This window comes from Triticum aestivum, chromosome 5B (genome assembly GCF_018294505.1).
Source record: "Triticum aestivum cultivar Chinese Spring chromosome 5B, IWGSC CS RefSeq v2.1, whole genome shotgun sequence".
Taxonomy (NCBI): Eukaryota; Viridiplantae; Streptophyta; class Magnoliopsida; order Poales; family Poaceae; genus Triticum; species Triticum aestivum.
This window is the reverse complement of record NC_057807.1, coordinates 451652081-451679546: the sequence shown is the minus strand read 5'-3', so window position 1 is coordinate 451679546 and position 27466 is coordinate 451652081. Positions and strand designations below refer to the sequence as shown.

The following is a 27466-nucleotide window of genomic DNA, read 5'->3' as shown; positions in this document are numbered from 1 at the left end:
TCTCACCGAGATGAAGTAATCGGTCACACTGAGTTGATGTTTGCCCTAGCCCTAGCACATCGGTCACACCGAGTTGTTCCAGTCGGTCCCACCGATATTTCTAACATTCACATTTTAAACTGAATCGGTCTCACCGAGTTCTCCTATTCGGTCTGACCGAGTTGGGTCAAATGTGTGTAACAGTTGGATTTTGTGTGGATGTTATATATACTCCTCCACCCCCATCTCCATTTGTGAGATAGCCATCAGAACGTGCCTACACTTCCACTACTCATTTTCTAAGAGAGAACCACCTACTCATGTGTTGAGACCAAGACATCCCAATCCTACCACTAGAATCTTGATCACTAGCCTTCCCCAAGTTGCTTACCACTCAAATCATATTTCCACCATAGCCAAATCTGTGAGAGAGAGTTGAGTGTTGGGGAGACTATAATTTGAAGCACAAGAGCAAGGAGTTCATCATCAACGCACCGTCTATTACCTTTTGGAGAGTGGTGTCTCCTAGACTGGTTAGGTGTCGCTTGGGAGCCTCCAACATGTTGTGGAGTTGGACCAAGAAGTTTGTAAGGGCAAGGAGATCTCCTACTTCGTGAAGATCTACCCAAGTGAGGCAAGTCCTTCGTGGGCGATGGCCATGGTGGGATAGACAAGGTTGCTTCTTCGCGGACACTTCGTGGGTGGAGCCCTCCACGGACTTGCGCAACCGTTACCCTTCATGGGTTGAAGTCTCCATCAACATGTATGTACGATAGCACCACCTATCGGAACCACGCCAAAAATCTCCGTGTCCACATTGTGTTTGCCTTCTCCAAACCCTTCCCTTTACCTTCACGTGCAATGTTTTACTTTCCACTGCTACACTCTTAGAATTGCATATGTAAGTTGATTGCTTGACTTGTACTAGTTGCTAAAATCTTCCAACACTTAAAATTGGGAAAATGCTAGATTTTTATTTGGTCAAGTAGTCTAATTACCCCCTCTCTAGACCTACTTTCGATCTTACACATTGTCACCGCTAGAACAAGTCGTCGACATGCTGATGTCCCCACCCTCATAACTGAGCCAACCTAACTTTGTAAATAACAACTAGGAGGTCTTAGTGCACGTGCCCCTAAGGACGAGTGCCCTAAAGGCAGAGTAGTCGCCATTGAACCCTTGAGTCGATCCGAAGAACCTAACACCAAATGTCGCTATCGCTTACGCACGATGAGAAACATTAACCTCGCCACCCCGAGGAGCTTGCATGAATCTACGCCAGAGCTCTGTCTTTTCCGTCCTGATGGACAACTTGAGGAGGATAGGAGCCTAGAAGACTGAGTCAAAGAAGAAGATTAAGACCCCTGAATTATCATCTACTAGCTAGAGATGGGGCATCAGGATTGCCCTCCTTGCCACCGGTCGCCGGAGTGGGTGCCGAAGGACAGGAGAATTCATAAGCTCGCTAATGGAGACCGATGGGAGGAAGGCTTTGCCCTAGTCCCATGCGAGATGGGAATGAAATACGTTACAACTGCCACCTGGCTAGAAAATAATACAATTGTCCCCATAAATCATATATGTATTTTAGGAGATTGAATATATTTTTCCCTCCATGGACCGGACCACCTGTTTGTATAGAATCTGTTTCATATCGCACCAAAACCTATTCCGAACTATATCATCTCCTTGAACCCAACCAATACATGCCCAATGAGCCTTCTTCGCATAGAGTCCGACTCTACCTCATTTCACGAAAGACAAAGGAGACGGGTTGTAGCCGACTCTGGGTTCCTTCTGGTGCTGGCGAGGTGGGGTGGGGGACCCTGGTTTGGGGATCGGTTGTGGAGTTTCTTGCCGTCGAGGACACACCAACAATGTGTAATGAATTATTTCTGTCATGTGCTTGTTCGGGTGATGTCAATTGGCATTGGCGAGGGTGTATGGTGTTTCGGTAATGACTAGATCCAAGGCCCCACTTTTTTTACGTTTCGTCTCAGTTGTCTACGACAATGTCGTTAATTAGAGTGGATGATAACAATTTCGTAACTTGGTCTTCTGGTTTATTTTTCTGTTTGGCGAAGCATGCCAGCTTCGGTTTCGTCCAGAATCTCGTGAGGTTAGGCATCCTTGGTTTTGTCTAGAAGGATTGGGGGCGATTGTCGAACCCTCTTTGTTGACTTCTTCCTCGGGATTGCGATATGATTCTCCATTCATTGTCCTTAACTTTTCCGGGCTCTACCCGATGCCTTCTTGGTTGCTACATTAGCAATGTTACCCTGGCTTCCGAGAGTGTTCTAGAGATCCATACACGGCATCAAGATTTGCTCATGGCGTGCCGCCAGCGAGTCCCGGAGGAGAACAACATCAACATACTTAAGGACTTGTGAGTTATTGTCTATTTTTGAAAGGATGGTCCTGTACCGGCACTTTCAACGACTCCTAGTTTGATTTCCTGTTTTGTGTAAAGAAAAGCAACATTCGTACAACATATATAAAGCATGTCATTGATTCTCTAGATCCAAATTCAACCCACAACTAAAAAAGGATGAATCCATCTATGGATAGAGTCGTCATGCCTGAATTATCATTTCTACACGTGAATTTATAAATCAAATTTGAATTTGGACTTGTTTTTATATCACATCCCTCTCTTATTTACGATTCAGTCAACATTACAACATTTAATATGAGAGGGATGAGCTCGCTAGGAGGCTCAACAAAAAGAAACTATTACTAGACGGGCCCTTAGCCAATTGCTAATTTAGGAGCAACACAATTAGCCTCCCTGATAGTGCGCAAACGAGGTATAAGAGAAGTTGCATGCGATATGATAGCAATCACCAAAGATTAGATCCGATGTACCTGCAGATCGTCCTCCTTCATTCATCGTACTGATAACCTTAAGATTATCTGAATTGACAATTAGTTTGTTGCAACCGATTGACTTAGTAGATGTGTATCGTCTCTGCCCTATAAAACTGATTTGAGCTTTCAGCAATTTGTAAACATGTTTTTCAACGGTTTGGTGCACTGGTACACCTTCGGGATACAGTGTATTCCATACGCCTGTTCTCAGCGTTTCCCAAGCCCGTGCCAATTCATCATCTACTATAAAATTTCTGCAAAAGTGCAAAGGGCCCTTAATTCTTGGTTTGGATTGGAAGAGACGAATCGGCTGCTCCAAGCAGCAAGCAAAGTAAATTAGCAGTACTGCTCACCCGTTTAATACTTGCACCGCCAATCAAAAGCGACAAACGAAAAGCCCAAAAGACGCTGCCAGCCTCTTCAAAATACGCAGTTCCCTCCCTCCCTCCCTCCCCTTCCCCCTCCCACGTCCACCTCCACCACCTCACTCGCTCTCGCTCGCATCCGCCGCACCAACCACAACCAGTCCCTCTCTCTCCCCACGAATTCCACTGTTCCCTTCCCCTCCGCTCCATTCCATTCCTTCTCCTCCTCCCCACCCGTGCCTGCCCGCGAATCCCAAGAAGACCACTTCCAGCCCAGCACCGCAGCGCCCGTCCAGCAGCATCACTGCATCAGCACAGCCTTGGAGCGGCCGGCCGAGGGCGCAGCCTTTGACCCGTCACTGTTCATCCGTCTCACAGTGGTGTGGTGCCATGGCCATGGCGGCCGCCGAGGGCTTCGACCATGCGGCGCCGTCCAGGGTCCCGCTCCCGGCCACCCGGCAGGAGGTCCAGGCCGCCGTCGCCAAGGCCGTCGAGCTGCGCGCGCTCCACGCCGCCCTCCGCCAGCGCGCCGCGCCCAATGCCGGTGCCCGCGCCAGCGCCAGCCGCAGCCCGGCCACCATCCGCCTCCCGCCGGCCGCGTCCCCTGCGCGCTCCCGGACAGCGGCCACCGCCGCCGCAGACGAGGACTACCCCGTGTTTACCCCGGTGAGCGCCGCAAGCATGTACCACATGTCACCGTGTTGGTTTCTGCGTTCTTGGCTTCTCTTCCCGGTTTAAGCGGCGTTGGTGGCATGGTACCATGGTAGAGGCGGCTCATTTAGTTCTTGAGCTGCCCCACTGTTCTTGCCGTGTGCGAGCTCCTGCAGCCGCCGCGTTTATTGCTCGACGCAGCGGCGGTGGCCGGGCACTGGGCAGTACGCTAGCAACAGTTGGTGCAGTAATGTTAAATTCAGAGTCTGAGTCTCTCATGGTTGCCATCGGTGCCCACGCCACGAGGCTATGATCGCCGGTGATGCTTGCCAACTTGGTAGGATCCACGGTGCCTGCTCACCGAATCTGTAAATCACGTTCGCATCATTGCGGACGGACCTGTACGATCCTAGTTCACCCTGTGAGAAGGATTGCATTTCTGAATTGCTTGCTCAACTGAACATGGTGCAGACTTACGAGGAGGAGCCCATGGCGATGGCCGCTGGACTCAACGACATCTGCCATGACAACCGGAGCCGGTCCGAGAACTGGAGCGGCATCACCTTGGACCGCGGCGGCGTCGGCGACGACGAGGCGGCCTACTCGGACTACGACAACTGCCTCAACGGCTTCTCCTCCTGCAACAGCGACTTCCACTACGCCCCTTCGTCCAGCGAGAATCACCTCCGGAGCAGAGGCGTCAACAGGATCCATCCGGCCTTTCTGCAGTCCGCGCCGCTGGCCGGCCGTTTCCCGGCGTCGGCCGGGAGGGCGACCTGCGCGGGAGAGTTCAAGATGCCGCCGTCCTGTGGTGGCGCGTTCCGGCCCGCGACGATCGGCAGGGACCACGGTCTGAACGACGCGGAAGCTCTGGGGTTCTTCGGCAGCAGCAGCCGAGTGCCATTCTCGTCCAGCCACCAGCCCCCGCCGTCGGCGCACTCCCGGGCAAAGCAGAGAGGGTCACAGATCCTCTCATGGCTCTTCACCAAGGCGAAGAAGAAGGCAAAGCCGGAGACGCAGCCGCCGACCACCGCCGTCATCGAGCGCGGGAACATGTCGCAGCTCCTCAAGGAGTGGGGGCTGCTCTCGCTGGACTCGCTCAGGAAGGAGCTCGCCGAGGCCAACGCGCACCGGGACGCCGCGCAGGAGGACGCGGCCGAGATGAGGTCGTCGCTGGGCGAGCTGACTACCAAGATGATGAGCCTGGAAGCCTACTGCTCGGAGCTCAAGAAGGCCCTGCGGCAAGCGACGGACCACAACGGCGGCACCGACACGCAGTCCCACTCGCGGCGGTCGTCGTCGAGGTCGATCGGGGCGAGCCGAGAGCTGCCCGGAAATGGCATGCCGGTGAGCCACGAGGCCATGGTGGAAGGCTTCCTGCAGATCGCCTCCGAGGCGCGCCTCTCCGTGAAGCAGCTCTGCAAGGCGCTGATCCAGCAGGTGGAGGAGCCGGACAACGGGCTGTCAGACAAGCTGAACCTGCTGCTCCGGCCACACCAGCTGGCCATCGCCGGCCGGCACTGCTCCAAGGCGGTGCTGTACCACCTGGAGGCGGTGATGAACCAGACGCTGTACCAGGACTTCGAGAACCCCAGCTTCCAGCGGAACGGCGCGGCGAGGCACCTGGACCCCGGGCAGGGCCGGCGGGAGAGCTTCGCGTCCTTCGTGGCGCTGCGCAACCTGAGCTGGAGCGAGGTGCTGCGGAAGGGCACCAGGTACTACAGCGAGGACCTCAGCCGGTTCTGCGACCAGAAGATGAGCTGCGTGGTGACCGCGCTGAGCTGGTCGTGGCCATGGCCGGAGCAGCTGCTCCAGTGCTTCTTCGTCGCCACCAAGTGCGTCTGGCTGCTCCACCTGCTCGCCTTCTCCTTCGCGCCGCCGCTGCCCATCCTGCGGGTCGACGAGGGCCGGGCGTTCGACCAGGCGTACATGGAGGACATCCTGCCGGACAGGCGGCAGCCCCAGGATGATCCGTTGAGGGTGAAGATCATGGTGATGCCGGGGTTCTATGTCCAAGATCGAGTGCTCAAGTGCAAGGTCCTCACAACAAAGCAGCAGCTAGACCAGTAGCATAACTGTCTCTCATGTTCATTATGTGTAACTTTGTTTAACATGTTCATTGTATGGCTAGCTAGTGTGGTGTGAGGGTAACTTGAATGTCAGAATGCTGATCCATCATATGTTTGTCAGTAAATTCAGAGTAGGCAATTGAGCACACGAGTACAAGGAAATGAGTAATATATATTCCTCCATTGTTTATGCCATGATGAACAAAAACTATGTATGTATCACAACATGATGCTCAGATGCTATGGAAGCATCTCCCCTGATTACTTCAGAAACCTACATATTGTTCTGAACACTACTTCTCTAGGAGAAACTGAGAAGCCTTGCCTAGAGAACTAGAGAAGATGAAGACATTACATGTGCACATCAGGAAAGCTGAGATCCTCATTGTGTTTGTATCCACTTGATGCTTCATTTTGAGTCAATAAAACCCACCCTTTATCGGAAGAGGAAAGCTGAGATCACACCCAGTTGCTGACCGGAGAATCATCGAGCCGAAACGACGAATCCAACACAAAGTCTTGCTCAGCATCTACTCTATGTTCAGGGCTCTCAATGATGCTTAGGGGTACCTGAGGAGGCAGGGACAGCGGGAAGGGCATTTTCGGAGAAAGAACGACGCTCTGCGCCGCGACGCCGACGGGCTTCTCCCACATGAGCAGGTGCAGCTGGATGGGCTGCAGTGCGAGGCGGTGCAGGGAGAGCTTCTGGCTGAGGGAGATGGTGTCGAAGCAACGGACGGCGCCTGAACTGGAGATCATCCAGGGGAGGACCTTCTCGTTGGACACCCTTGATATGATCAGCAGTTTCGACGCCACTTTCGCCCTGTTGAACAGATCGCGGAGCCCGGACCGCGTCGATGGCGCCTCGCTGTCCTCGTCGTCGTCGACCACCGATGATATGTAGATGAAACCCTGGATGAAACAAAACAGAAGTTGCAGGGTAGGTTATATGGACATTTCTGAAAGCTGGAGTAGTGACTGATTTTCTGTATTGTGTACAGTGGCAACTGAAATAGAACCTCTTCGGTGCGGCTGACGGCGAATCCTAGCCTGGTGTCACCTTCTTGGAGCTGGATCTCCAGCGGCATTTCTCCTGCGGTGGAGCTGTACCAGAGCCGGGCCGCCTTCACCACGCCGATGTCCACCCCGTGGTAATCCTCGAAACCGTAGAGCGTCGCGTTCACGAGGTTCGACATGTCGGACAATGACCCCGAATTGACAGTCGCAGACGCCGTCTCCCCAGATATCTGCACATTTGAGTGTGTGAAGATGAAATCACTATCCGATCAAACTGAACCTTGACCGGTAATTGTCAGGTGCAAACCAACTGAATGTTGGAAGTTTGTTTTAGTAGTACGAAATTTCTGAAGTCAAGACATATGCACCTTGGTGAGAAGAGCTTCGCTCTGCAGGTTCATGAACTCGATGGGGATCCCCGAGTCCTGCGAGGAGTAGAGCCATGTGTTGGCACGGGCCAACGTGTCCTCAAAGGACTCGTACCGGCACGCGTTCAGGTCCAAGGCCTTGGGGAGGACGAGCATCGAGAGGAAGCAGCTGGAGTTGGGCGTGCGCAGCGAGTCGCGCATCTTCTTGTCCCAGGGGTACGTGACGTACCCGTCCTGAAGCTGCGCCCGGCTCAGCGCCGATGCGACTCTTGTGCCTCGTGTGCCTTTTGTCAAGGAAGAAGACAGGTGTTTTTACATATCAAGGTCATCACAATAACACATGCTTATACTGTGTGCAAAATGTCAAGTATGAATGGAAGCATGAATCAAAAGGTATCCGGAAGCAATGCCAAGGAATTTCCCAAAATAAGGGATGATTTCGCCGTAAAATGAACAGCTAGAAATTGCAAGAACAATAGGAATTAGTAAACATCAACGTGTAGATAGACTTTTCTGTTTGCGGAACTTCTAGATGGATATGTCAAGTCATCCATGGTCAGACCAGGCAAGTAAGACAATCATGGAGCAGTACTTTACCAACAGCGAAGGACAGAAATTAACTTGCAATACTTGCCAGGAAGCCACAAACGATGGCTGTTGACAAGGACCACTACTACGTCGTCAAGAGTCGACCATGACACATTCATTCCCCAGCGGAGCGCAGACAAGAAAACGAGTGAAACGCACGAGGTAGGGACGTACTATGGGAGGAATTGACCACCACCTGCACACACAGATGGTCAATTTCCTTCACACGTTTCAGCGATGTCTTCCCATTCTCCTTACTTTACTATCTTCTCATTCCAATTTGCTTCCTTTGTTTTCTGTTTATGTAGCTATCATAGCTTCTAGTTACTGACAACTACATGCACATTGGTTTCATATCATAACATTGTGGAAGAACGGATGTGAACATGAAATGAAGGAAAATTGCTTTCCAACAATGCTGCTGAAAGATCAGCCAATCAGAATATTCCTCCATCTAGTCTGAACCTCAGACTTGACAGCAAGCTTGTCTTTTCGCAACTGACGTAGAGCAGAACACACAGGCAACGCGTGCGTGCGTGCTGAAATGAAAGCCAGCCCATATCGAATCTATCTGGCTGATACTCCTCTATGTTTTTTTTTTACTAGCGTTCATGCTGAGATATCCACGTTTCACATCGAGAATTGACAGCAAAATTATCCAGTTCACACATAATTCAGCAGCAGATATCACTGTCAAATCACGCGATTTCAGCCCATGATTCAGCTGGAAGAAGAACGGATGGGAATGAAAATTCAGGGGTGGCTCTTGGGGGCCAGGATGAGCCGGCTGTGTGGTTGATTGATTGGATTGGTGATTACCTTGGAGGACGAGGCACTCGCTCTCGAGGCGATCGCCGAAGCCGAGCACGTAGTTGGGGTCGTGGAGGGAGCGGAGGACGTACTGCTTCCGGGCGCTGGCGCCGCCGGGGTGCGGCAGGATGCAGGCCTGCAGGTCCTTGCCGCCGCGGACGCGCACCTCCACGGAGGTGTCGCCGCGCTTGAACGCCTTGTGCAGCGCCTTGTGGAGCCCGGCGCGGCCGCCCTTGAAGGGCGCGTCCAGCGACGCCGCGCCGGAGCCCAGCCCGACCCGGACCGACTCCACCACGTCGCCCTCCTGCACCACGGCCCCGCCGCCGCCCCACTCCTCCGCCTTGGAGCTCCCCGCCACGCACTCCAGCACCACCACCACCGCCGCCTCCCGCTTCCTCCTCCCCTCCTCCTGCTCCATGGCCTCGCCTCGATCGATCAAGCAACGGTCGCGTCGCGCTGCCCGCTTTGTGCCGGCGCCGGCAGCCAAGTGGTGCGGGCGGCAGGGGAGCAGTCAGTCACGTGCCGCCCGTGAGGCGCGCGGGGATCTTGATCTTCCACCGGAGGGAGTGGGCCAGGGGATGGAGACAGACAGGGGCTCGGCGGCTCGATCTCCTCCGGCTCTCCTCGTATCCGTCGGCTCAGGACGACGCCGGAGAGCGGCCGGCGCGCTGCTCACCAGTATATTTTTTTTCTCCCTCCTCGCATGCGTGTGCGGGCCAAGCAGGCAGTGTGTACGTGCGCGGCGAGAGAGGGTTCCTTTTTAACGAGAGGGGGACACGGGTGGGATGACGAGGTGATCAGGTCGCCGTCCTGGCGGTACGCGGTGGGCGAAACCGACCAATCGCGTCGCATCGGGTGCGCGCGGCCGCGCCAGCAGGGTGGCGGGCTACCGCGTGGACCGGAGTGGCCGCCTCGTTGGGTTAGCCGTCGCCCGACGGATTTGGATTCTGGAGTCGTGTCAACCTCCCGGATTGGGTCCCTCTCAGGTCGTTCGTCACCTCGCCGTACAGGTGCCGATCGGTGCAAACACGCACGTCACAAAAATGCACGTACTCGCACGGAGTCTAAATAAGGATAAAGTTCACGGAAATTGCTAGTTTTTTTTAGAATTTTATCATTCAAATCACGAATCAGTATAAAATAGTTGACCCTTACAAGCACACTGAAACGCAAACACAAAGGACCATAAACACCTAGAGTACCCTAAGACAAGCAAAACACAAGAAGATCTCTAAAGCCCTGTGTCAGCATCCTTGAATCTTGAGAGAAGACCCTGCAGCAGAAGGATCTGCAACCAGTCGCAAGCAGGTCATCATCTTCGACCTTGGTACAATTGCCGCCACGCTGCTTCCTTCTTTCTTGACACCAGCGCTGAGAGGGTATGGACATCAATCCAACACACCTGCAACAGCCGTCGTCATCTTTGGCTTTGAGTACCGCAAAAAGTGTCCCTTCCGGAAGGAAGAGAACTCGAGTCATCCGACCGGTCCAGCACCGCGGTTGGGCCATCCGCCCAGGCAAAGCAGGATCTCCCACCAGCATCAGCGCAGAGGAAGGAAAAGAACAACAACAGCAAATCATACCAACAAGGAAGAAGAAGGGTCTTTGTCTCCCTGCATCCATCGCCCATCTGAGGACCCAAACGACCAGTGCCGATGGACCTCCATCCACCATAGCCTGCGACCTCGACGAGATCCGGGGATCCCCAACCCCGCTGGCTCCTAGACGAAGGCAAAAACCTCGCCTGACCGCGAACGGAGCCCGGAGAAACTTATTCCGACGCGACACCACCGCAACGGCCTCGGCAGTGTCTCCCTCAACCCTAACCCTACCACACAACCACCTAGCGAACAGACCCGAGGTTCCCCCTCCCTCCCGCCGCCGGAGAGAGAGGGAATCGGCGGCGGCACCGGCGGCGCGCAGGGAACTCTCGTCGCCTCCCTAGCTCCTACTTTTCCGGGGGCCTTCCTCGTGCGCTGTCCTATACGGAAATTGCTAGTTGAGCTCGATCATTGAATGAAGAAAATAACATAAAAACAAAGTTTAAAAGTTCAACAAAACTCTGAAAAAATACACATGGGTACTATTGCCCCCCTCCCCCCCTCATGGCGTGCCGTTATTGCGGGAGGGGAAGCACTAGTGACATGTTTGGTTGCCTGCATTTACTGTTGGGCCTACAACGCACGAAGTTTAAGGCGTATCAGGGCTTGACTCGCTGGGAACGCTCAGATCGGCAGTTTCTTTGGAGCCAAGCCAAGCTGAGCCACACCGAGCGCACATGGGTGGGACCGTTGCACGAGTAGAGGCTGCAGGGATGCCAGCTGTGTAAGTGCTTCTTCTTCTACGTCCACTAACCTCCTCCCTAATCTCTTTTCTTCCTTCTCCCCTCTGATCTACAAAACGGTGCTTTGATTTGAGATAAGCTCTACACGAAAAAGATGCACATCAATTTTACGATTCCATTCAGGCGATCGCTTCGTAGTTTCGTCGACCGTAAATGCTCAATTTTGTGTTTATGTTTGGAGCTATTTTGGACGAATTTTGTCATATTCATCTCGCACGATCGACCGTTTGAAATTTTCTTTGACCATAGCCTAGTAGCTACTCACGGCATTCGTGTTGCAAGTTTTCCGTTTCAATGATTGTTCATCTCGGCCTTCTCTCCTCGATCTGCCATGACACACACACTGTATTTTCTTCTCCTCTGTCATCTGCCTCAGAGCCTTCCTATTCGTCTCTCTCGACGCCGGCGCCATTCCCATTGACCTTCTTGCCCACGTCCTACTACACTAGAGTCATTTTCGGCCTCGGTCATCTCGGCCTCCTCCCTCTCGTCCTACTGCACCAACGCTGCCATGGCACGAGCACCGCATTTCTCCTCCTCTGTACATTGTCTTCGTGCGGACTTTCTCTGCGGAGACGAGGCTAGCAACTAGTTCGACGCGCCGCCGACAAGGTCGCTCGCGCACGACTCCGTGCTCGTCGTGTTGGATGCGGAGCCATGGGCACCGTCCACCGCAGTCGCCATGGTCCAACACGCACTACATTTCTACTCCCCGTTCCTCTGTCTCAGCGCTCCTCTGCATGATCTTTCTGTGCGGCGATGATGCTAGCAACTAGTTCACCGCGACGTCGGCAAGAACGCTCGCCCGAGACTCCGTGCTCATTGTGTCGTACTGAAAGCACAAGTGCTCTCTGGGTGATTTTGGTAATTAATGTCAACATATCTCTTGTTGGACTAATATTTTCATCTAGTATATTTCAGATAAGTTCAACATTGGAGTGGCATGGACAAGAGGATGTGGAAACCCTTCAAGATGCTAAGGACAAACATTGGCAAAAGCTCAAGACTCTACATTTTCATTTTAGAGATCCAAGATCACATTGAGTCCATAGGAAAGCCAATACTTTTAAGAGGGGATGAGGTGTTGCTTAATGGCTTGCTTGCTTAAAGTGCTTAGTGATATGCTCCAAAACCCTCAACCACTTTCTCATTTCCACATATGTCCTAAACCTAAAAGTCAAACTCGGCCCCACCATTTTGATCTATCCGGCGCCACCGAGTTCATTTGACATAGCCACTGCCACAAACCCTGTCATGGTTCATGCATTCTTCCTTTTTGGAAAGCAGATAGGGATCGGGTGAATTAGAGAATAGACAGACGTCCGTTGGCATTTCAGCCTTTCTTCTCCTTTCAGGGCCTATCCGAAAGAGAATCCAGTACCTCTTGGTCCTAAATATCAGAATAGGACGTGCAAAACGGACCCTAATCATTTCAATCTCACCGATGGGATCTCAGTCTCACCGAGATGGGCTTGCAAACTCTCTGTTGCCCGTTGCAATAATTTCGGTCCCACCAAAATATGCAATTGGTCCCACCGAGTTTGCTTGACCAACTCTCTAATTTGCTTATTACCAGAATCGGTCTCACCAAGTTTGCGTAATCGGTCTCAACGAGATGGGGTTTTACCCTAACCCTAGCACATCGGTCCCACCGAATTGATCATGTCGGTCCCATCGAAAATCCTAACATTCATATTTTGACCTGAATCGGTCTGACCGAGTTTCATGATTCGGTCCCACCGAGTTTGGGAACCTGTGTGTAATGGTTAGATTTTGTGTGGAGGCTATATATACCCCTCCACCCACTCTTCATTCGCGGAGAGAGCCAAACGTGCCTACACTTCCACTACTCGTTTTCTAAGAGAGAACCACCTACTCATGTGTTGAGACCAAGATATTCCAATCCAACCATATGAATCTTGATCTCTAGCCTTTCCCAAGTTGCTTTCCACTCATATCATCTTTCCACCATAGCCAAATCTGAGAGAGAGAGAGAGAGAGTTGAGTGTTGGAGAGACTATCATTTGAAGTACAAGAGCAAGGAGTTCATCATCAACACACCATCTATTATCTTTTGGAGAGTGGTGTCTCCTAGATTTGTTTGGTGTCGCTTGGGAGCCTCCTTCAAGATTGTGGAGTTGAACCAAGAAGTTTGTAAGGGCAAGGAGATTGCATACTTCGTGAAGATCTACCCAAGTGAGGCAAGTCCTTTGTGGGTGATGGTCATGGTGGGATAGACAAGGTTGCTTCTTCGTGGACCCTTCGTGGGTGGAGCCCTCCCTCGACTCGCGCAGCCGTTACCCTTTGTGGGTTGAAGTCTCCACCAACGTGGATGTTTTTTTCGATAGCACCACCTATCAGAACCACGCCAAAAATCTCTGTGTCTCCAATTGCGTTTGCACAATCCAATCCCATCCCTTTACTTTCTTGCAAGTTGCATGTTTTACTTTCCGCTGCTCATACTCTTTGCATGCTTGCTTGAATTGTATTGTGAATGTTTGAAATTGTGCTAATTTCCAACCTCAACTTGAAAAACTTAAAAACTGCCAACTTTACTTGTTGAGGGTCTAATCCCCCCCCCTAGACACCTCTTCTCGATCCTTTCAATTGGTATCATAGCATTGGTCTCCATTGCTTTGGTTTAATCACCATTGGAGGAAGATGGATGAGTCTACGTTGGGGAGTCTTAGACGTAGAGTGCCTATGCTTGATGGAGAGTTCTTTAGTGAGTGAAAAAATGAGATGCTTAGAATTTTTCATGAATATCACTTGAACAAGTACATTACTACTCCTTGTGAACCCCTTTGTGATCCCTTGCATCCTACTCCTAATGAGACCATTGACATGATTCGCAACCTTAGAACCATCAATCTTGTCACTAGAGGCTTGCCTAGAAATTTGATTAGTCACTTGCCAACTCTTGATTGTGCTTATACTATATGGAGATTTCTCGAGGAACGATTTCCAGACTATTCCTTGAAAAACTTAGATGAGCTTCTTCACAAGTCTATTGCTTGGGTAGCCCACAATCCCGCTGAGGAGGAACGATGATGGCTTCCCTCCTCCCTCTCCTCCCGCTCCCCTCCGGCGACACACCACCACCCCACACCACCACCATCTCTTCGGCCTCCCTTCCGGCACCGGCGACCGCTTCCTTTCACCATCCACTGTGTCAGAATGACTTCCCCACCAACAAGGCTCTGCGGGCTGCGCTCGGTGTTGGCGACGCAACGGGTGAGGATTTCCAGGCGCAAGTGTGGAGATGCCTCTCCATACACATCACCCCGCACCGCCATGAAGCTCCATGCTTCCTCTCCGTGCTCGTCCACCACGTCTCGCTCGACCTCAACGAGGATCTCGTGGCTATCCTCATGCAAGCCTGCCTGGGTGGCAACACTCCCGCCTTCCAGGTGACCCGCCTTCAGGATCAGCTTTTTCGCATCTCTGTCTCTCACAAGCGCATTGTTCAAGCTCTCATCGCCGAACCCATTCTCACCGCAAAAACTCACTCCATCCAGTTTCGTCCTTACCCAGCTCCAACCACTGCCTCACACCAACCGCCCATTCACCGTAGAAACCTTGACATCGGCGACCGCTACGGCCATGCTGACGCGTTCCTACGCTCTCAGCTAGGTTTCGTCCCTTCCCCCGGAGTCGATTTCGAGCTCAATATCCTTGAGCTTTTCTCATCCAAGGTCTTTGTGTCGCCAACGGCCTCGGCCTCTCCCGCCTCCATCATCTTCTTCGTCCACAAAGCGGATTTCATGGTCGATGAAACTCTCGTCGCCACTCATCTCTCGTTCCTCTTTGGGGGTCCCGCGCGTTCCATCGCCGTTCGCCGTCTCTCCAACGCTGCCTTCGCGGCGCCGGTCTCCTCCAGCATGGTCTCAACTCTCATGGCGGCCTGCTCCCCAATTGTGGCTCCTCGCCTCTTCGCCACCATTACGGTTGCGCCTCAAGGTACGCCGGCTTCGCCGGCTGGGCGGCCTTCGTCGCCGCTTTGCTCATCAGCGGCGCCCCCCCGCATCGTCAGCAACGACCAACCACGCTCCCCTCCGTGCATGTCCTCCATGTAGGTGGGACCCGATGCCACCAACGGTCGGCTACCCGCTGGACCTACTGCGACTTCCGCTCCACTCTCTCCTCGACGACCGCATACAAAGGTCCGACCGTTCCGACCCGGGATTTCGTTCAATAAGCTGATCTACGATAAGTACCACTATCTTGTCACCACCCCCACCACATGCCTAACCCACAAACCAACCACCCCTATATGGATAGTGTTCTGTTCCACATCAGTGTGTGCTAATGAAACCTTGATTATAATACTCTAGACCACCAATTCTCGTTTCAACGGGCCTTCCACGCGACCACGCTAGCTCCAAACTTGTTCCTAGTGCATGTCTTCTCGGACCAGGTCAGAACCGAAATTCTCCGGGTCGCGCCCATCTCTTTTTCAAATTTTGAACTCCAGCTATTTGACTCGTTTGACCACGCTACGCAAACTGTACGATCGGTACCGCTGCCTTTCGTGTTTGAACCGGACTCAATTGGACCGTCCGTGCCCGTCCTGCCCACCCACCGCACGTCCTTGCTTGGACCGCACCCATCAACTAAAATACCAGCACAAGATCTATCTCACCTGCACGCCAAGATTCACGGCACTGTTCACTGCGTCGATTCCACCGCTGCTGACCTTGTTGACCGCAATGTCATCGATGGCCTGGGACACGTGTGTCGCTCACCTGGGTCGGCCGCCCTCGTTGAGTCTCCCCACATCCCCTCTCCAGAAAGAAAACAAGATGATTTGGATGGCTATTCCGTACCCTACATCGACCAGCCCTCTTTTTTAAACGAAACGGCCAGAATCGACCCGCCCCCACGTCACACATCACATTCCACTGACGTTGCTACCCCACACGGGTCGCCACAGCCGCCCTCCGGTCGGCCGCTGGGCCTGCTCGATCCCCCAGGCGCCTCTTCTCACCCAGCTCCGCACCCTGCTGCCACTGACTCACGGGCCCCACCATCGTCCCCCAGATCGCCCACACAGCATGACAAAAACAAAGCTTGCATGCACACGCATGCGCCCATCATCACGTCTATTCCATCGCCTGCCCCCTACCTCCGCCAGCCTACGCTCTGCCCAGTCCCCTCAGCTCCGTCCCGAGATCGCCATTAACCAGTCGCATGCACCTGCCTCTGCTGCCATCCCACTGCAAGCTTTGATCTACACGCCGATGCAGGACCCGCGCTCCTACTGGGAGGTTTTGCTAAGCTCCCCGCCTCGGGTCTCTGGAACCACTCGCCCGCATCCATCAGCCTCTCAGGCTTATAAATCCTCCTCTCCTCTCCTAGCTAACCTCAAACACATACACCACCATTACAGCCACAAGAAGAAGACTAGGTGCTTTCGGTGCCTTGCTTGTGACCACACTATCGCAGACTGCCGAGACCCGATTCGGTGCTCTCGCTGCTGGTGCTTCGGCCACCGGAGTTTCAGGTGCAAGGCCATCCGCTTCCTCCCATTCTTTCCTCCCATGCCTCCTTCTCCGCGTATTAACCCTGCATTTGTGCGACCTCCTTGCAGCGCAATGGCACACACGACGGGCACCCACACCGCCTCTGGCTCGTCCGCTTCCTCCAACGACGCGCCGATCTGGTTCGGCAACCACTGCGTCCTCACCAACGAGCTGCCTCCCTTCCGTCTCCCGCTCATCTTTGGCCCGCGCGCCTCCTCCTCATCCCCCCTGGAGCCGTCTTTCGCGCCGCCTCCGCCTCCATCACCAGCCTCCATTCCCACCGCAGCATCATGCTTCTCCCACACGTCACCGCACATCCCTCTCCTCGTCCCTCCCAGCTGCCTCGTTCGACAAGTTGACAACCTTGCCTATGTACACCTCGCCACCCCCATGCACAACCCTTTTCGGTTCATTCGCCAGGCCCTTGCTCACCATCGCAACAACCCCACGTTCGGCCTCACCTCCTCCGCACGTGGCGCCGGGCGTCTCTCTTTCCTCAACGCGGAGGAGCGCCTCGCGGCCACTGGCCATGGGCCAATCCACCACCAGGGTAATACCCTTTTCTTTGAACGGCCTGAGCACGCCGACAACAGATCCATGGCCATCTTCATTCACATGGCGGAAATCGAGGCTTTCGAATTCCCCGACGAGCTCTGGAATCCGGAGGGGGTCGACTACTTCTTCTCTCACCTTGGAGATTTTGTCTCCGCCGACCAGCATTGCTTTCAGGGTGACTACTTGAGCGTTCGCGCTCTTGTCATGGTTGCCCGTGATTTCGTGCTCCCCCCATGCCTCATGGTGCGCCTCCCTAATAACGATGTTGTCATAGTCAAACTTGAGAGCCGTGCGCTCTTCCGTCATGGCTCTGATGCTTCTCCCTTCTCATCAGAGGATGGAGACGACGGCTCCCTCTCCTCCCTAATAACAAACCCGCGCCTCTCATCCTCCACCATCACCCAGCTCAGAAACATTGCCACGGCCATGTCTCCATTCGCATATGAGTTCGAGTCCCCTGTGGGCCCTCCTCCATCACCTGCTGTAGACCGGCCACTCGATGGCATCCCGATCCTGGCAGTCATGGCTGATGGCATGCCTGTCGCCATGCTTGTTCACGCTCCTTGGGCTCCTCCAGCTCGCTCTCCCTCTCCTACTAGGGATCGGGCTCGGCCATGCCATGTTTGTCCTCTGCTCATCCTGCCAGCTCCACCATATCCACCTCCACCTCCACCCATGCCGTCTCCTCCACCACCACCACCTGCCCCCACGGCTCTCCTCTCGCCGGAGCCCACCCATGAGTGCCATGCCAGGCGCATCAACAGGCGCGCGAAAATGGCTGCCGACTCTGGCATCAAGGCCAGGCGCAGCACTAGGCTGGCTGAGATCGAGCCGCCTGTCTATGCTTCTATGACTTCCAAGGCTATGTGCTCCAAGGTTAAGAAGCTGGACCTAGCTGCTGCGTCCAAAGATCTATCTAACGCCCTGATCCATGCTCGTCTCTACGACGAGGCTGGCTTCGTCGATGGCTCTGCTCACGGCCTCTCATTGCCTGAGGATCTTGCGGCTGTTGCTGCTGCCTGCGGCGCCTCGCCGAAGGAGGTCGCCGACATTGCTTCGGGCTCTGGTGACCTGGGCTCTCCATGATCTGCTATCTGCGCTGTGGCCATGCATGTGGCGGCCTGTCCTGGCTATGTATCCGGTGTCTAGCACCGCTCAGTAGTTGCTATGTTAGGAAGTATCGACTGGTTAGTGTGCTCATGCCTACTTCTGTATCCTACTGTATCTTGACCCGAAATGGTTGTCGGTCGGGTCAAACCCCCTATGTAAGGTGTCAATTTAAGTTTCAACTATGAAAAATGCATCCTACTCTATAATCTCCTGGAATGTACGCGGACTAGGTGACAATGACAAGTGTGCCAACGTGTTCTCTGAAATCAATCTCCTGCGCCCATCTGTAGCCCTTCTTCAAGAAACCAAACTACAAAAACCAGATACAATCAAGATTCGTTCGATTTTGCCACGGTTCCTTGACTCTAATAATCACCTTGGCGCAATTGGATCTGCGGGTGGCATTCTTTCGGCAACCAACTCTCGATGCTTCTCGCTCCTCAACTGTCAACATAGGCGTTTCACATCCACCTTAACTCTAGCATGTCTTGCATCACCCCACAAAATCTTTATCACAAACGTGTACGCTCCCTCTCAGCAAGACCTAAAGATGGCATTCCTAGACGAGCTAAAACTAATCGAACCACCACCACAATCACCCTGGCTCCTAATTGGAGACTTCAACCTCACCAGATTCCCCAACGAACGCAACAACAACAACTTCCGGCGATCAGAGGCTGACGCTTTCAACGACACCATTGATCAACTTGCTCTCTTAGAGCTCCCTCTCCTTGATAGAGAGTTCACCTGGTCAAATAAAAGGTTGTCTCCCACGCTAATCCATCTAGATAGGGTTCTTATCAACCTCGCTTGGGACGCTACTTTCCCAAACTCTCACCTCACCTCTCTTACTAGGTTTATTTCTGATCACGTACCACTGCTAGTCACAGTATCCACGTCTGTCCCATCTTCCCGCCTTTTTCGCTTTGAACGATTCTGGACCTCCTTTCTGGCCTGTGCAAACATAGTACGCGACTGTTGGCAGCCCAACACTCGCCGTCTTGGGCCTTCCATGGACCCTGCTGCCTCCCTGGCTATATGCATTAAATCTACACGATCGGCCCTAAAACACTTGGCCAAATCGCTGCAACCCATCTACCAACGAGAAACAAACTGCAAACTGGCCATCCAGGCCCTCGATTTAAATGAGGAACTAGCTCCACTCTTCCCGCTTGAACACAAACTAAGGCTATCGCTCTCCAAGCTACTTCAACAAACTATCAAACAAAAAATCTCCTTCTCGAAACAAAGGGGCAAAGTCAGGGTCACCGTAGATGGTGATGAGAACACCCGGTTCTTCCATGCTTCGGCCACCCAGCGATCTAGATCAAACAAAATCCCCATGCTCGTCCACAACAATTCTGAAGTTTTCCTACATGAGCAAAAAGCTCACATCTTAAAAGATTTTTTCAACCAATTGATCGGGACCACAAAACAAGCTACTTGGAATTTCAGTCTACTGCAGCTATACCCCTCACCCCTCCCCCAACTATGTGACCTAGCACAACCCTTCTCCCACGAAGAAATCCATCAAGCTTTCTTATCTATGAACACCAATGCCAGCCCTGGACCAGATGGCTTCGGACCCATCTTCTTCTGAAAATTTTGGAATATTATCAAACCTTCCATCCTAGAATTCTTCTCTGCCTTCCAAGATCAAACTGTCTCTCTCGAACGCTTCAACCGCGCCTTCATGGTACTCCTACCAAAAACGCAAGCCCCAACATCTCCGGACGCGTTTAGACCTATCTCTCTCCAAAACTGCACGCCAAAAGCAGTGGCCAAAATCCTCACAAATCGAGTTAAACCTCTCATCCCACTGCTCATTCATTATGATCACACGGGCTTCCTTCATGGCCGCAACATTGCTGAAAATTTCATCTATGCTGCGGATATTCTCAGTACGTGTCACTCACGTAAAGCTTCGACTATGGTCACTATCCTCCTTTCCACTAGTATACCTAGGGCTTCCACTATCTCCTACCAAATTGCCCTTGATAGCTTTCGACCCGATCATAGACAACTTTCAGAAATTCCTCTTTGGATGGGTGGCGTGCCTTCTCTCACAGGGCGCCAGGCTCACCCTGCTGACTGCGGTCCTCGACTCCCTAACAGTTTATTTTATGTCCGTTTTCAGACTACCAAAATCGATCCTAGCTAAACTTGACGCCATTCGGAGGGTGTTCTTCTGGTCTAACGAGTCTACCTGTACTGGGGCGAGCTGCCTAGTTGCATGGAAAAACGTTTGCAAACCAAAAGATTATGGTGGTCTAGGCATTAAAAATCTTGAAATTCAGAACCGCTGCTTGCTCATGAAATTCTCCTCCAAAATTCTACAACACCCAAACGTCCCGTGGACCTTGTGGTATAACCACCAACACCCTCTTGGCATTGCTACAAAAACTACACGACCCTCCTTTTTATGGAAGATTATCAACAACAACTTGCCACTGCTAATTGAACACTCCTTCGTGATCACATATAATGGTCTCTCCACCTTCTTCTGGCTTGATAAATGGCTTCTCCACTCACCACTACAAAAAGTTTTCCCAAACCTATACTCACACTCCATTGATGACAAGGTGTTAGTGGCTACTGTTTGGCAAACCAGCTTATTGACGAACCTGCGGAACCGTCTGTCTAATGTTGCGGCTCGCGAGTTGGATTGGGTGTTGTTGTTGTTGCAGGACTTTCAGCAGGTGGACCAACCGGACGAACGGTCTCTCACCCATGGCCTGTCGTTCTCTGCCAAGAATGCCTACTCCTCCATAGTAGCTGAAGATTCAACCGACCCACACCATGATCTAGTTTGGGCCTCCAAATTCCCAATCAAAGTCAAGGTCTTCGCATGGCTCCTCCTCCGTGATTGACTGAACACGAAGGCAAACATGTTTCACAAACACATTGCACAGTCTACCGCTTGCTCCCGCTGTCAAGACCCTCATGAAGACGCCCTACACCTCATCTCCAGCTGTTCTTATGCTACACAAGTATGGTCCTCCTTGGGACTACAGGCTCCAACTTCTCTGGATGATCTACTTCAACACCCAAAACTTCAAGGCCTCAACCCCAACATATGGCCTTCAGTCGCTCTGTCTATCTCTTGGAAACTATGGGACTCAAGAAACGCCCTAGTTTTCAGAAATGAGGATCACTCCACCAGGACCACGCTACATAACATTGTTGCTGATTTCTCTCTATGGGTTTTTAGGTTCAAAAACAAGGAAGACAATTCATTCGCTAAGCAATGTCTTCATTTCTTATCCTCAGTTGTCCCCTAAATAGCTGACTTTGTAACAATCCTCTGTTGTAATCCTATGTTGTAATCCTCAAACCTCCCTTTTGAGTGGTAATATATTCAGGTGGGGAAGCTCTCCCCCCGGTGACCGTTCAAAAAAAAAACAAGTCTATTGCTTTGAATAAGATGAACCCCAATGATCCTAAGTTTGGAGATTGTTTATTTGAGCTTACCAATCTTATGCGTGCCAAAGGAGATGTTGGAATTATTTGTTGGGGAACGTAGCAAAAATCAAAAAAATTCTACGCATCACCAAGATCAATCTATGGAGTAATCTAGCAAAAGGGAAGGAGAGTGCATCTTCATACCCTTGTAGATCGCTAAGCAAAAGCGTTCAAGTGAACGGGGTTGATGGACTCGTACTCGTCATGATCCAAATCACCGATGATCCTAGTGCCGAACGGACGGCACCTCCGTGTTCAACACACATGTAGCCCGGTGACATCGCGCATGCCTTGGTCCAGCAAGGAGAGAGGGAGAGGTTGGGGAAGACTCCGTCCAGCAGCAGCACGACGGCGTGGTGGTGGTGGAGGAGCGTGACACTCCAGCAGGGCTTCGCCAAGCACTCCGAGAGATGAGGAGGAAGAGAGGTAGGGCTGCGCCAGGGAGAGGAAAACTCATGTGTTTGCATCCCCCAATACCTCAAGTATATATAAGGGGAAGAGGAGGGGCTGCGCCCCCATCTAGGGTTCCCTCCCAAGGGGTGGCGGCAGCCCCAAAACCCATCTAGGGTGCGGCCAAGGGGGGGAGAGGGGGAAACTTGCCCCCCAAGCAAGGTGGAGGCGCCCCCTCCCCAAACCCTAGGCGCCTTGGGCCCTGGTGGGGGGCGCACCAGCCCACCTGGGGCTGGTCCCCTCCCACACTTGGCCCATGCAGCCCTTTGGGGCTGGTGGCCCCACCTGGTGGACCCCCGGGACCATCCCGGTGGTCACGGTACGTTACCGATAGCACCTGAAACTTTTCCGGTGACCAAAACAGGACTTCCCATATATAAATCTTTACCTACGGATCATTCCGGAACTCCTCGCGACGTCCGGGATCTCATCCGGGACTCCGAACAACATTCGGTAACCACGTACATCTATTCCCTATAACCCTAGCGTCATCGAACCTTAAGTGTGTAGACCCTACGGGTTCGGGAGACACGTAGACATGACCGAGACAACTCTCCAGCCAATAACCAACAACGGGATCTGGATACCCATGTTGTCTCCCACATGTTCCACGATGATTTCATCGGATGAACCACGATTTCGAGGATTCAATCAATCCCGTATTCAATTCCCTTTGTCTAGCGATATAGTACTTGCCCGAGATTCGATCGTCGGTATCCCGATACCTTGTTCAGTCTCGTTACCGGCAAGTCTCTTTACTCGTTCCATAACACATCATCCTGTGATCAACCCCTTGGTCACATTGTGCACATTATGATGATGTCCTACCAAGTGGGCCCAGAGATACCTCTCCGTCACACGGAGTGACAAATCCCAGTCTCGATTCGTGCTAACCCAACAGACACTTACGGAGATACCCGTAGTGTACCTTTATAGCCACCCAGTTACGTTGTGACGTTTGGTACACCCAAAGCATTCCTACGGTATCCGGGAGTTGCACAATCTCATGGTCTAAGGAAATGATACTTGACATTAGAAAAGCTTTAGCATACGAACTACACGATCTTTGTGCTAGGCTTAGGATTGGGTCTTGTCCATCACATCATTCTCCTAATGATGTGATCCCGTTATCAACGACATCCAATGTCCATGGTCAGGAAACCGTAACCATCTATTGATCAACAAGCTAGTCAACTAGAGGCTTACTAGGGACATGGTGTTGTCTATGTACCCACACACGTATCTGAGTTTCCTATCAATACAATTATAGCATGGATAATAAACAATTATCATGAACAAGGAAATATAATAATAGTAACTAATTTATTATTGCCTCTAGGGCATATTTCCAACAGTCTCCCACTTGCACTAGAGTCAATAATCTAGTTCACATCGCCATGTGATTAACACTCACAGGTCACATCGCCATGTGACCACATCCAAAGAGTTTACTAGTGTCACTAAACTAGTTCACATCATCATGTGATTAAGAATCAATGAGTTCTGGGGTTTGATCATGTTTTGCTTGTGAGAGAGGTTTTAGTCAATGGGTCTGCAACATTCAGATCTATATGTACTTCGCAAATCTCTAGGTCATATTGTAAATTCTGCTTCCACGCTCCACTTGGAGCTATTCCAAATGGTCGCTCCACTATACGTATCCGGTTTGCTACTCAGAGTCATTCGGATAGGTGTTAAAGCTTGCACCGACGCAACTCTTTACGTCGAACTCTTTATCACCTCCATAACCGAGAAACATATCCTTATTCCTCTAAGGATAATTTTGACCGCTATCTGGTGATCCACTCCTTGATCACCTTTGTACCCTATTGCCAGGTATGTAGCAAGGCACACATCAGGTGCGGTACACAGCATAGCATACTGTAGAGCCTACGTCTAAAGCATAGGGGACGACCTTCGTCCTTTCTCTCTTTTCTTCTACCGTGGTCGAGCTTTAAGTCTTAACTTCATACCTTACATCTTAGGCAAGAACTCCTTCTTTGACTGATCCATCTTGAACACCTTCAAGATCATGTCAGGGTATATGCTCATTTGAAAGTACCATTAAGCGGTTTTTGATCTATCCTTATAGATCTTGATGCTCAATGTTCAAGTAGCTTAATCCAGGTTTTCCCTTGAAAAACACTTTTCAAATAACCATATATGCTTTCCAGAAACTCTACATCATTTCTGATCAACAATATGTCAACAACATATACTCATCAGAAATTCTATAGTGCTCCCACTCACTTCTTTGGAAATACAAGTTTCTCATAAACTTTGTATAAAACCAAAACTCCTTGATCATCTTATCAAAGTGTATATTCCAACTCCGAGATGCTTACTCCAGTCCATGGAAGGATCGCTGGAGCTAGCATACCTTTTAGCATCCTTAGGATCGACAAAACCTTTCTGATTGTATCACATACAACCTTTCCTTACGAAAACTGGTAAGGAAACTCGTTTTGACATCCATCTGCCAGATTTCATAAATGCAGCTAATGCTAACATGATTCCGATGGACTTAAGCATCGCTACGGATGAGAAAATCTCATCGTAGTCAACTCCTTGAACTTGTGAAAAACTCTTCGCCACAAGTCGAGCTTCATAGACGGTGACATTACCGTCCACGTCCGTCTTCTTCTTAAAGATCCATTTATCTCAATGGCTTGCCGATCATCGGGCAAGTCCACCAAAGTCCATGCTTTGTTCTGATACATGGATCCTATCTCGGATTTCATGGCTTCTAACCATTTGTAGGAATATGGGCCCACCATCGCTTCTCCATAGCTCGTAGGTTCATTTTTGTCTAGCAACATGACCTTCAAGACAGGATTACTGTACCACTCTGAAGTAGTACGCATCCTTGTCACCCTACGAGGTACGGTAGTGACTTGATCCAAAACTTCATGATCACTATCATAAGCTTCTACTTCAATTGGTGTAGGCGCCACAGGAACAACTTCCTGTGCCCTGCTACACACTAGTTGAAGTGACGGTTCAATAACCTCATCAAGTCTCCACCATTCTCCCACTAATTCTTTCGAGACAAACTTTTCCTCGAGAAAGGAACCGATTCAAGAAACAATCCCTATTGCTTTCGGATCTGAATTCGGAGGTATACCCAACTATTTTGGGTGTCCTATGAAGATGCATTTTATCCGCTTTGGGTTCGAGCTTATCAACCTGAAACTTTTTCACATAAGCGTCGCAGCCCCAAACTTTTAAGAAACGACAACTTAGGTTTCTCCAAACCATAGTTCAAACGGTGTCGTCTCAACGGAATTACGTGGTGCCCTATTAAAGTGAGTGCGGTTGTCTCTAATGCCTAACCCATGAACGATAATGGTAATTCGATAAGAGACATCATGGTATGCGCCATATCCAATAGGGTGCAACTATGATGTTCAGACACACCATCACACTATGGTGTTCCAGGCGGTATTAATTGTGAAACAATTTCCACAATGTCTTAATTGCGTGCCAAAGCTCGTAACTCAGATACTCATCTCTATGATCATATCATAGACATTTTATCCTCTTGTCACGATGATCTTCAACTTCACTCTGAAATTACTTGAACCATTCAATAATTCAGACTTGTGTTTCATCAAGTAAATATACTCAGTATCTACTCAAATCATCCGTGAAGTAAGAACATAACGATATCCACTACGTGCCTCAGCACTCATTGGACTGCACACATCAAAATGTATTACTTCCAACAAGTTGCTTTCTTGTTCCATTTTACTGAAAACGAGGCTTTCAGTCATCTTGCCCATGAGGTATGATTTGCATGTCTCAAGTGATTCAAAATCAAGTGAGTCCAAACGGTCCATTTGCATGGAGTTTCTTCATGCATATACACCAATAGACATGGTTCGCATGTCTCAAACTTTTCAAAAACGAGTGAGTCCAAAGATCCATCAACATGGAGCTTCTTCATGCGTTTTATACCAATATGACTTACATGGCAGTGCCACAAGTAGGTGGTACTATCATTACTATCTTATATCTTTTGGCATGAACATGTGTATCACTACGATCGAGATTCAATAAACCATTCATTTTAGGTGCAAGACCATTGAAGGTATTATTCAAATAAACAGAGTAACCATTATTCTCCTTAAATGAATAACCGTATTGCGATAGACATAATCCAATCATGTCTATGCTCAACGCAAACACCAAATAACAATTATTTAGGTTTAACACCAATCTCGATGGTAGAGAGAGCGTGCGATGCTTGATCACATCAATCTTGGAAACACTTCCAACACATATCGTCAGCTCACCTTTAGCTAGTCTCCGTTTATTCCGTAGCTTTTATTTCGAGTCACTAACACTTAGCAACCGAACCGGTATCTAATACCCTGGTGCTACTAGGAGTACTAATAAAGTACACATTAATATAATGTATATCCAATATACTTCTATCGACCTTGCCAGCCTTCTCATCTACTAAGTATCTAGGGTAATTCCACTCTAGTGACTGTTCCCCTTATCACAGAAGCACTTAGTCTCGGGTTTGGGTTCAACCTTGGGTTTCTTCACTAGAGCAGTAGCTGATTTGCCATTTCATGAAGTATCCCTTCTTGCCCTTGCCCTTCTTGAAACTAGTGGTTTCACTAACCATCAACAATTGATGCTCCTTCTTGATTTCTACTTTCGCGGTGTCAAACATTGCGAATATTTCAAGGATCATCATCTCTATCCCTGATATGTTATAGTTCATCCCGGAGCTTTAGCAGCTTGGTGGCAATGACTTTGGAGAAACAACACTATCTCATCTGGAAGATCAACTCCCACTTGATTCAAGTGATTGTTGTACTCAGACAATCTGAGCACAAGCTCATTGATTGAGCTTTTCTCCCTTAGTTTGCAGGCTAAGAGACTCTTCGGAGGTCTTATACCTCTTGACGTGTGAACGAGCTTGAAATCCCAATTTCAGCCCTCGAAACGTCTCAGATGTTTCACGATGTTTCAAAATCGTCTTTCGTGCCTCAACTCTAAACCGTTTAACATAACTGAACTATCATGTAGTTATCAAAACGTGTATGTCAGATGTTCGCAACATCCACAGACGATGTTCCAGGTTCAGGACACTGAGCGGTGCATTAAGGACATAAGCCTTCTACGAAGCAATGAGGACAATCCTCAGTTTACGGACCTAGTCCGCATAATTGCTACTATCAACTTTCAACTAAATTTTCTCTAGGAACATATCTAAACAGTAGAACTAAAGCGCGAGCTTACGACATAATTTGCAAAGACCTTTTGACTATGTTTAGGATAATTAAGTTCATCT

General features: G+C 50.7%; 2 protein-coding genes across 3 annotated transcripts; one reads left to right on the top strand and one right to left on the bottom strand.

The window, feature by feature from the left end:
• Positions 1-3309: 3309 nt before the first annotated feature.
• On the top strand, positions 3310-6078 carry LOC123112403 (IRK-interacting protein-like). Of its 2 annotated transcripts, none has more exons than XM_044533381.1 (2): positions 3310-3878; positions 4335-6078. In XM_044533381.1, exons 1-2 carry the CDS (start codon positions 3603-3605, stop codon positions 5931-5933), a joined length of 1875 nt encoding a protein of 624 aa, XP_044389316.1. In that variant the 5' UTR covers positions 3310-3602; the 3' UTR covers positions 5934-6078. The 2 variants fall into 2 exon arrangements, with proteins under 2 accessions (XP_044389316.1, XP_044389317.1); XM_044533382.1 differs by lacking the exon at positions 3310-3878 and adding an exon at positions 3889-4200.
• A 6-nt stretch (positions 6079-6084) lies between these two features.
• Positions 6085-9460, bottom strand: LOC123112404 (uncharacterized). Its single transcript, XM_044533383.1, has 4 exons — positions 8725-9460; positions 7318-7601; positions 6952-7179; positions 6085-6844 (listed from the first exon to the last, which is right to left on the bottom strand). The coding sequence occupies exons 1-4, from the start codon at positions 9131-9133 to the stop codon at positions 6392-6394; spliced, it is 1374 nt and encodes a 457-aa protein (XP_044389318.1). The 5' UTR covers positions 9134-9460; the 3' UTR covers positions 6085-6391.
• Positions 9461-27466: the final 18006 nt, after the last annotated feature.